We start from the raw sequence: 11623 nt of genomic DNA, 5'->3' as shown, positions 1-11623 counted from the left end.
TTTCATCAGACCAGAGAATTTTGTTTCTCATGGTCTGAGAGTCCTTCAGGTGCCCTTTGGAAAACTCCAGGCGGGCTGTCATGTGCCTTTTACTGAGGAGTGGCTTCCGTCTGGCCACTCTACCATACCTAACCCATAAACCCTAACCCATTTTTGAATAAGGTTGTAACATAACAATTCTCTCTAAACGCGCTCAGAGATGCACTGACTGGGGAGCACTGGCAAGACAGACAGTCGGACTAAGCTGATCGTTCATTTCAGACGCGATCGGATAATTGCCAACCAATCATATTTTCCGTTTCAGTAAGGGGCGGGACATTTCCAGAGTTTGACACACAAGCATGCCTGGAGAAACTATAATTTGCACTGCATATTTATTTCCCTGCTTAACGTAAATATATTTATATACATTTAAATGTAACTTATGCAATTAAACTTTGTGAAAATACTGCATGTTTTTGCACCCCTGATTTTTTTTTTGTAAGAGTAAACAAAACAGAAGTCAAATCATTTTCTGTTTTGGCAAAAAAAATAAAATAATGACTTGAATAATGACTGAAATATTATTAAAAATGACCCATTATATCCAAAGTAATCGCAAAAAAAAAAAAAAAAGATGTAACAGAAATATCGGTATCGGTATTGGTATCGACGATATTGGACTTTAAAATATTGGCATCGGATCGAAAAGAAAATAAGTGGTATCGCCCATCCTTAGTGCAAAATAATGCTATTTCCACTTCCAGTCAAATCTAATCAAGCGTTCATCATGTTCGTGTATAGCAACCACAGCGCGCTGCATCTAATTTGCATAGATACATTCAGTGGTTGATGATAATAGAGACGGGACAACGGCTTGATGGTTAAACACCAGTGAATGGTTATCAAACGGGAAACACTTGAGGGTAATATTTATACTTTGGGTTATTGATTATCATTATTTGATGATTAACAGAGGTAATGGTTATAGACTACGTTTGATAAATTGATCACCATTATTCACTGATTTACAATGACCAATTATTTTATTATCATACCACATTTGTCGCATTTCTTATGCCATATCTTAGAGCATCATTATATGGCAAGCCAAGTAATAATAGCATAAGTTTCTGAAGCAGCGCAGAATCAGTCCCTGTGGGTGTTTCTCTTAGTGTCACAGCTGCGCAGTGGAAAAACCCACCCCATTAGATAAAAAGGAAAGCCCTTCTCAGCAGTAGCGCAGAACACCGAAGTCGTTTTTTTATTTGAATAAGTTGTCAAAAGAAGCGCAAGTGAAGTTTATAGATACCGGTCTTTTATTGTTTGCGCTGATCTGTTCCTGGTCTCCCTTTCTGATGCAGTATATTCGTTGACAGTTTCTGGTGCATTAAATCGACACTAAGACAATGGTAAGTTGTTTTGTCCTTTGGGTTTGCTAATGCTCTATTAATAGTAAAATAAGAACACTAAATGGTTAAAGTGTTTTGAAGTGTTTTCTTCACTGTCTAAACTGCGCGTAACACACACACACACACACACACACACACACACACACACACACACACACACTTTCTTATACAAAATTCAATATATAAACTGCTGTCATTATGTGCTTGCATACAGTTAGTTGCCTTGAGTTTTGTCATTGTGGTCAAAACAGGTTCGGTGTTAAACTAATTAATTTTGAAATGTATTCCACAACAGATTACAGAATAAATGCTGTTAAATTTAATTTGTAATGTATTCCGTTACAACTCAAGGTCTCAGGACTCAAGGTCAGTAACGTATTCTAAATACTTTGGATTACTTCTTCAGCACTGGTAGATTTTCTAACTTGTTTGGACTATAAAATCTCTGCCAGTACAGCAAGACAGAATGTTAAAAATACATTCTTTGAAAACCCTAAATATCTTATGCAGTGTTGTTTCTAAAACAAGATTAATCAAATTGATCTTGTTTTAAGGATTTTTAGATATTTTTACAAGAAAAGAATACAAAAATTATTATCAAGAATATGATTTTTGCCCTAATATCAGAGGTTTTACCAGAAAAAAAGATATTATCCAATGTGAATGTTCTTGTTAAAAAATATGATCGTGGCTGGTAAAATGTGCATGTAAAATGGCTAGAAATAACATTTAAGCTAGCAGAAAGCTGACAATTTACACAAAGTTTATTTCTATTTCTTCTGCTCCAAACTTACTTCAAACTTACTTCTCTGTCTGCTCGTATGAATGTAACACATCATAAGAAAGTGTTTCACCGCTGTTCAAATGCAATTTGGATTGCATCAATTATATGTATAAATGTTTTCCATCTGAAAGGACTAAATATTAAAAGAAACAAATGCCAATAAAATGCAAAGTAATCTCTTCAGTAATCAAAATACTTTTTGAATGTAACTGTAATCTAATTACCAATGATTTAAATTGTAACTATAGTGGAATACAGTTACTTATATTTTGTATTTTAAATATGTAATCCTGTTACATGTATTCCATTACTCTGCAACCCTGTAAATAGCAATGCCAACTCGTATGAGTGTTGAAACATAAGGTATGTCAATTTAAGTGGCATTTGTTCCCCCACAGGCTATATATAGAATAGCAGCTTTCATTTCAATTAACTTTGAGGAATATAAATTAGTTTAGACATACAGTGTTTGATAAGCACAATTTAGTCCTTTTATGAGTTGTTTTTACAATATAAAACACACATCGGTGTTGTGAAAGGTCATTTGAATGTCATTCAGAATGTCTGTAAACCATATTGTTTGTTTAACTCAAATGGCTTGAAATGAAAATGCCAGAAGTGTTAATCTGAAAAACAAAAGAGGGGGGATTTTGCTTAGTCTCAAGGAAATTCCTTAGTCATAATAGCACTTGGAGCAAAAGAGGAAGGAAGGAGACAAAGAATGTAAAGAGATGTGCATCCTGTATTTCCAGTTCATAAGGCAAATACTTATGAAAAACTCAACAACATTCTCTACTATTCAATATATATTTAGTTTTTGTGCATATAGCTAATATTTTTAAAGATGTAGTGTTATTGACATCAGTTCTCTAAAATTTGGGGCATAATTAAAGCCCCATATTTATTAAAATTTAAAATTAAAATTATTTTACAAAGTGTTTGTAGAGTGAACCCTTGATGGTCATATTGCACTGAAATGTAAAAGAAAAGTTTCGCCACCATGATTGGCAGTGTTGTTTCCTCTTCTATTGTGTATGGCCTCTTATGTGAGATGGCATAAATATGTAGCATTTCCTGAGAAAATGATTGTATTTATTTTCGCTTGATGTTTCCTGTCTATGAAAGGCCACTCATCAGCTAAACCTTGACCATGAGTTACTTACATTCTTCTGAGCACAAAGAGGAATTAACAGTCAGACTCAGATGTAGACTGCTAATGTTGAGGCAGTCATGATCTCCAATTGTCCCTATTTCATGGTGTTTTTACAATGGCCTAATTGTTTTGATTCTATAGCTTCAAGAAATGCACAGTGACTCTCTCTCCCATGCTGTTGCTTGTTAAACTGTGACTAGGCTTGTGAGAGAGCAGAGGCACTGCTCCAGAATTACATTCCAACAGCTTGTTGTAAACAGAGTTATGAAGGCATTTTCATGCAAGGCATCCATGGGAGTTGTCAGTGCCTCTTTTTGGCCTTTGCGGTGCCAATATTTGCCAATAGTCAATAACCTGTTGCCACACAAACAGTGGATCCGGAAAGTATTCACAGTGCTTCACTTTTTCCACATTTTATTATGTTACAGCCTTATTCCAAAATGGACTAAATTCATTATTTTCCTCAAAATTCTACAAACAATACCCCATAATGACAACGTGAAAGAAGTTTGTTTGAAATCTTTGCAAATTTATAAAAAAATTTTAATATTTTTTTTTTTTACATAAGTATTCACAGCCTTTGCTCAATGCTTTGTTGAAGCACCTTTGGCACCAATTACAGCCTCAAGTCTTTTTGAGTATGATGCTACAAGCTTGGCACACCTATTTTTGGGCAGTTTCTCCCATTCTTCTTTGCAGGACCTCTCGAGCTCCATCAGGTTGGATGGGAAGAGTCAGTGCACAGCCATTTTCAGATTTCTCCAGAGATGTTCAGTCGGTTTCAAGTCTGGGCTCTGGCTGGGCCACTCAAGGACATTCACAGAGTTGTCCCGTAGCCACTCCTATGTTATCTTGTCTGTGTGCTTAGGGTCGTTGTCCTGTTGGAAGATGAACCTTCGCCCCAGTCTAAGGTCCAGAGCGCTCTGGAGCAGGTTTTCATCAAGGATGTCTCTGTACATTGCTGCATTCATCTTTCCCTCAATCCTGACTAGCTTCCCAGTTCCTGCCACTGAAAAACATCCCCACGCATGCTTTACTGTAGGGATGGTATTGGCAAGGTGATGAGCTGTGCCTGGTTTCCTTCAGACATGACGCTTGCCATTCAGGCCAAAGAGTTCAATCTATGTTTCATCAGACCAGAGAATTTTGTTTCTTATGGTCTGGGAGTCCTTCAGGTGCCTTTTGGCAAACTCCAGGCGGGCTGTCATGTGCCTTTTACTGAGGAGTGGCTTCTGTCTGGCCACTCTACCATACAGGCCTGATTGGTGGAGTGCTGCAGAGATGGTTTTTCTTCTGGAAGGTTCGCCTCTCTCCACAGAGAAACGCTGGAGATCTGTCAGAGCAACCATCAGGTTCTTGGTCACCTCCCTGACTAAGGCCCTTCTACCCCGATTGCTCCGTTTGGCCGGGCGGCCAGCTCTAGTAAGAGTCCTGGTGGTTCCAAACTTCTTCCATTTACGGATGATGGAGGCCACTGTGCTCATTGGGACCTTCAATGCTGCAGACATTTTTCTGTACCCTTACCCAGATCTGTGCCTCGATACAATCCTGTCTCGGAGGTCTACAGACAATTCCTTGGACTTCATGGCTTGGTTTGTGCTCTAACATGCACTTCTTCTTCTTCTGTTGTTTTATGGTGGTTGGCAATCCAACTTAAATGGTGCATTCCCACCACCTACTGGATTGGAGTGTGTAGCTTTAAATAGTTGGAAAGTAAAAAAAAAAAAACACTATCTTTTAGTCTATTGATCAATCTTGTATCTTTTAAGAAATTAAATAATTCTTGATAAATTCTTGATTGCTTTGGGCCATTTCCCAACAAAACCTGAAGTGACACATCATTTACTCCCAGAGATCTTAAAGCTCGAGTTAGATGGAATCTTGCTCTTTCATATGCATCCCATTTTATAATTACATGTTCTACTGATTCTTCTAGACCACATTTATCACATTTACCATTCTCATGTTTCCCTATTCTGTACAAACACTTATTTAATGCACAATGTCCAATACACATTCTAGAGATTAAAGCATCCTGTTTCCTGTTTCCAAATTTTCTTCTTTGTAGACCAACTATTTCTTGAATGTGATGCAAGTGTCTATTTTAATTCCACTGTCCCACTCTTTCTGCCATATCTTTCTTATTTAACTCGCTATAAATCTTTAAACTTCTGTTTTACTTAATGACACTTTTATGTCAATTTGTGAACGTTTCAAAGCCTGTTTAGCCAGATGGTCTGCCTCCTTGTTTCCTTTTACACCCACATGTGATGGTACCCACAACAAGTTTACAATAAGTCCAGATTGTCTTATTCTAAATAGACTCTGCATCACTTCATATATCAAATCTTGTCTTGCTACCAATATTCCACTTGACAAGCTATTGATAGCTGAAAGTGAATCTGTGCATATCACTGACCTTGTAGGTTGTATTTCTTCTAGCCATTGAAGTGCTAGGAATATTGCTATTAATTCTGAAGTAAATACAGAAATATGATCAGAGATTCTCTTTGAAATTTTAACTTTGAAAAGAGGTATGTAAGCTGCTGCTGCTGTAAATCCAGAATCTGGATCCTTTGATCCATCTGTATAAATTTGCACTGCATTATAATATATTTGATCAATATATTGTTGTACTGTTAAACTTTCCAACACATTTCTTTCCTTGTTATGCTTATCTTCATACAACTGAATGTCTACTGGAGGCATAGGGGAAAGCCAAGGAGGTATTGCTTACATATCGACAGAAGTGGCAATGTTGATATCACTTATTCCTATGTTTTGTGCCTCCTTATTGGCTGTCTATCCAAAGCTTGTTGATTTTTTATACTCGTATTCCCAGCAATCATTCAAGACTTCTTAACTGAATGACTATCCGAATTACCTTTAATATTAGTCCAATATCAAATTTTTAATTTGAGCCTTCTAATTTCTAGAGGCATTTCATCCATCTCTACTTGTACTGCTGTTTCTGGAGATGATCTTATTGCTCCACAACATATTCTCAATGCTTGTGTTTGCAATGCCTCTTTTAAAACTTTTAAAAGTAGCTTTTAGATGCAGAACTGTACACCATACATCCATAATCAATAACAGCTCTTATCAGTGCACAATATATACTTTTAAGGACTGACGGCATGCTCTCCATTCAGTTCCTGCCAAACACCTCATTATATTTATTACTTTTTTGCATTTGTCTATAATTTTCTGAATATGCACTTTAAAATTCAATTTTGAATCCATCCACATTCCCAGGAATCTAACTACAGATGTTTGCTCCAATTGTTGTCCATACATATTAATATTTATTGTTGGGTTAATTTTTCTTTTTGTGAAACAGATCACCTGAGTTTTTGCCACTGAAAAACGAAAACCCCATTCAAAAGCCCAATTCTTTTCGTTTGAATACACCTCTCCACATGCCCAACATTGCATCCTCTCTTCCACAGTGCCCCGTCATCTGCATATAAAGACCTCCCTATCCCTGAATCTATCTGTGAAAAAACGTAATTGATCATTATGTTAAACAGAATTGGACTGCTAACACTTCCTTGTGGTGTTCCGTTCTCTACTTGATATACCTGAGAAAAAGCAGACCCCACTCTCACTTGTATTGTTCTTTTAAACAAAAAATCATAATCCAGTTATACATTCTACCTTTTACTTCCATTCTATCCAATTTTATTAAAAGTCCCTCTTTCCACATCATATCATAAGCTTTTTCAATGTCAAAACATACTCCTACTAACACTTCCTTGTTTACTTGGGCCTTTCTAATTTCAGCTTCCAGGCATAAAACAGAATCCATTGTGCTTCTCCCTTTTCTGAAACCACTTTGGATTGCAGAGAAAAGGTTTTTCTTTTCAATAACATATATCAATCTGTTCATGACATAGGCTCCATTAGTTGCCATAAATTCTACGTTAATGCTATGGGCCTGTAGTTAGTGGGCTGCGAATTATCCTTCCCTGGCTTCGCTATTGGCACTATGATCCCATGCTTCCAATCATCTGGTAATTTCCCTGATTCCCACACCTTATTAAAAAGACTCAAAATAATATTTAGAGATGTTTCTGATAGGTGTTTTACCATCTCATAACAGATGTCATCTCTACCTGGAGAAGTTTGTTTTACCCCAGCATGCGCTTTCTTCAGTTCAAACAGGGTAAACTCTAAATCTAATGATGGTCCTTTTTCCTCCAGAATTTGAGGGTTCTTACTCAAGCTCAGATCCCTATATCTCCTCATTTCTTCTGTTATATTTTAATTACTATACTTCTGCTAACACATCTGCTTTTTCACTGTCTGATATTACTGATCTATTGTTATATACTAAGACAGGAATGTTACTGTTTCTATGTTTCCCTCCCATCTTTCTTATCATACACCATACTTCATTCATTTCAATTTCTTCTCCAATATTATTACAAAATTCCCTCCAATATCTTTTATTAGATGTCCGTATTACACTTCTCACTACAGCCGACATGATATTTACAGACTCTGTAATAAACTTCATGAATACCTTAAATTCCTCTTTCCTCCTTCTTGCCAGATGATTACCCTTTTCACTGTCCGTTTCTGATATTTGTCCCCAACTTTTCTTTCTTTTCCTAGCTTCTACCACTTTCCATTCATTACATGAATTTCCTTCTTTATCCGCATCCACCATTTCATCTTCCATTTCCGGATCGCTTCCGGAGTCTACGCTACTTCCTACCATCAGCGCTCCAGTCACAATCCAGCCATCACCAACCGTCCGCCTACCACCTCTGACATGCACTGTTAACTGTAGGACCTTATACAGGTGTGTGCCTTTCCAAATCATGTCCAATCAACTGAATTTACCACAGGTGGACTCCAATCAAGTTGTGGAAACATCTCAAGGATGATCAGTGGAAACAGGATGCACCTGAGCTCAATTTTGAGTGTCATGGCAAAGGCTGTGAATACTTATGTAGCTAAGCTCGTTTTTTAATTTTAATAAATTTGCAAAGATTTCAAACAAACTTCTTTTACGTTATCATTTTGGGGTATTGTGTGTCAAATTTGGGTAAAATAATGAATTTAATCCATTTTGGAATAAGGGTGTAACATAACAAAATGTGGAAAAAGTGAAGCGCTGTGAATACTTTCCGGATGCACTGTATAATGTTGACAGTTGTAACACCTTTGCCATTTAACCATTTGATCTGCCCTCAGGAGAATGGGCAAAGCCGTCTCCGTCAGGCCCAGGAGGATGTGGAGGAAGTGAAGATTATCATGTTGGACAACCTGAACAAGACTGAAGAGCGATCAGGAAAACTAGGGGAGCTGGATAACAGAGCTGAGCAGCTACTGCAGAAGGTGGCCCTTATTTGTGATGTCTGCTTTTATTTTATATCAATATTTTATGTATATTTGTTTGTTTCATGCAACTTAAAACTGCTTATCGAAAATGCTTGACTCACTGTGCACTTTATTAGGAACACCGCTACACCTACTTATTCATGAGATTATCTAATCAGCCTATCATGCAGATACAGGTCAGGAGCTTCAATTAATATTCACATCAACCATCAGAATGGGAAATCATGTGATATCAGTGATTTCGACCGTGGCATGATTGTTGGTGCCAGACGGGCTAGTTTGTGTATTTCTGTAACTGGTGATTTCCTGGGATTTTCACGCACAACAGTCTTAAGAGTTTACTCAGAATGGTGCCAAAAACAAAAAACGTCCAGTAAACGGCAGTTCTGCAGACAGAAATGCGTTGTTGATGAGAGAGGTCAACAAAGAATGGCCAGACTGGTTCAAGCTGACAGAAAGGCTACAGTAACTCAGATAACCACTCTGTACAATTGTTGTGAGCAGAATAGTATCTCAGAATGCACAACACGTCGTACCTTGAGGCGAATGGGCTACAACAACAGAAAACCATGTTGGGCACTTTATTAGGTCCATAGTGTTTGTAATAAAGTGCTCAGGGAGTGTATTTGCGCATGCTATGATGTTTTGTGACTTTGAGGACTCTGATAAACAACTGGGTTTCTGAAATGTCAAGTGTTCCAAGGCCTTACTTAAATATCAAGGGAAAAGCAAGGAAATGCCATATTAGAGTCTATAAATACTCTCTAGGTTGAGCGTATTGAAAAAAGAATGTACAATTTACATCCTGTGTTTAGTTTATTGTGTTAATTTTAGAAAGCCATTTCCTTTCGTTATAAAATGAATAAAAACTTGTTTAAGAGGATGACGGTGTGTGCTCAGAATGTGCAGGACATACCATATGATCAGGCAGCGAGGTCACTTTGTATCAACATTACATGTTTATCATACAGACACACTGAAAATCCCACTGGAGTATTGGTTTCTTTCAGTTACTGGTCTAAAAAATAAGATAATTACAGTTAGAAAAACAAGAACATGATTCCAGGCATCAAACCCATTCCAAAGTCTCTCACTACTTACCCCAATTTTTTAAACTGGAGACCCTGGAGCAGTCCGCTGAAGCAGTCAAAAATTATTTTCAAAATGTTAAATTAAATTATAATTCTTGGGAAAAAAAAAATAAAAAAACTTAAGTTAATTAGGGTCATAAACAAGCAAGTTAACTATTAAGATTTTTGTATTTCTTTTCTTATGCTATGTGTTTGTTTGTAATGTTAAAATTAAATGTAAATGTTTGTTCTAATTTCTTTTCAGAGCAAAGGGTTCTCAAGGACCGCGACTAAGGTGAAACAGAAGAAACGTTGGGAGAATATTAAATATAAAGTGATAATTGGAGTTGTAGTGGTCCTCATCATAATTGTGTCTGTGGTTGTGACTGTGATATTACAAACGCAATGAAGGACCATACCCACACAAGAACCAAAAGCACAAATAGATGGCTAGAAGATCAGACGAAGAGGATGAGTGAACATTAAGGTTTTCTTAAAATGGCTCAAGGTATCAGATTATTTGAGAGTCTTACTTCAAACGATGTACAACTGAAATTTGTGATGCTGGGTGATACATAATGGTACCATGGAGTTACCAGCATTTATACGTACCTTTTCATTTTACAATGGAAACACCCATATGTGGCACTAATGGTAACCGCCTGCATGCATTCCTTTTGGACTAAACAGATTTGAATCATAAATCTGGGGAACAAATGGCGATGTGGGACATATTTAAAGTGTGTCAGAAATATAAAATGTAACTGTTTGGAATGTGTAGAGCATTGTTTCTCAACCTGAGTCCTTCAGCTCATTAGCTCATTAGTTTAGGGCTCCACGGCATAAATTGGGTATAATTAATAATGAGACATCCAAAATTTGCAATGTTGGGTGGCCTCCAGGTCCAGGTTTGAGGAACACTGGTGTAGAGCACATGCTTGTATTACTTCCGTTAAAAAAACAACTGAAAATGTATCTTCTTCATAACAAACGTTCTTGATTCTGTTCATAATCAAACAAGAGTGTGTATAATTAACTATAATGAAGTGTTGGTGTTTTCTCCTATCAGTTTCATTGGAAAAGATTGTAACTTGTGACATTAGGCAGTACAACTGTATATTAATACCAACAGTGTGTGTGTGTGTGTGTGTGTGTGTGTGTGTGTGTGTGTGTGTGTGTGTGTGTGTGTGTATGTGTGTGTGTGTTTTCTTATACATTTGAATTTTGTTCCAAACTTTTTTAAGGGTTTCACCGGCAATTTATTTTCTACAATCAGGGCCGTGACCACAATAGACATTGAGGGGGACATGTCCCCCAAATATTCAGATTAATGGCCAATCAATGGGTTTTTCAATTACCAGTTCTTAAAATGTTACATGTGATTCCCTCAAACCTGAATATTTGATTACATCCTTGTCCATTATCAATGTAAAAAAAGTTTAATGATAGTCACAGTAGTGGTTTTAAGTTGTCCTACTGTAACTTGAGTTTCAACTAGAGATTATCATGTCAGTGCTGCAAAAACAGCTCTCTCTGACTGTAATCTAAATTGTATGGTTCTTATGTAAAAATATAATGTTTTTAAAAAACGTTTTCACCAAGGCTTTCTTTTGATTTGTTGGGCTTTTGTAATGACAGTAACTGCACTGTCAAGCAGTTAGGCAATTGTCAGTGGTCAAGTCGTCACCTTCCAGCCTTGTTTGTCAAGCTCTGTGGGTTTCAAAAATAAGAGGTTAACATAAAAAATGGATACATATGGTTAGATATGTTAGGCTAGTTATTTTTAGTTTACATATGTAACTATACATTTGAATGGAAACAAGCATCGGAGATGGAAAACACCACACTCTCAGTTCCAAGCAACTTATTACAATTC

At 36.8% G+C, this 11623-nt stretch overlaps 1 protein-coding gene across 1 annotated transcript; it reads left to right on the top strand.

The window, feature by feature from the left end:
• Positions 1-1185: 1185 nt before the first annotated feature.
• Positions 1186-11324, top strand: LOC127629655 (vesicle-associated membrane protein 5-like). Its single transcript, XM_052106810.1, has 3 exons — positions 1186-1391; positions 8531-8674; positions 10013-11324. Exons 1-3 carry the CDS (start codon positions 1389-1391, stop codon positions 10154-10156), a joined length of 291 nt encoding a protein of 96 aa, XP_051962770.1. The 5' UTR covers positions 1186-1388; the 3' UTR covers positions 10157-11324.
• The last annotated feature ends 299 nt before the right edge of the window (positions 11325-11623 follow it).

This window comes from Xyrauchen texanus, chromosome 3 (assembly GCF_025860055.1).
Source record: "Xyrauchen texanus isolate HMW12.3.18 chromosome 3, RBS_HiC_50CHRs, whole genome shotgun sequence".
Classification (NCBI taxonomy): Eukaryota; Metazoa; Chordata; class Actinopteri; order Cypriniformes; family Catostomidae; genus Xyrauchen; species Xyrauchen texanus.
The sequence above is the reverse complement of the archived record's forward strand: the minus strand, read 5'-3'. Positions and strand labels throughout refer to the sequence as shown.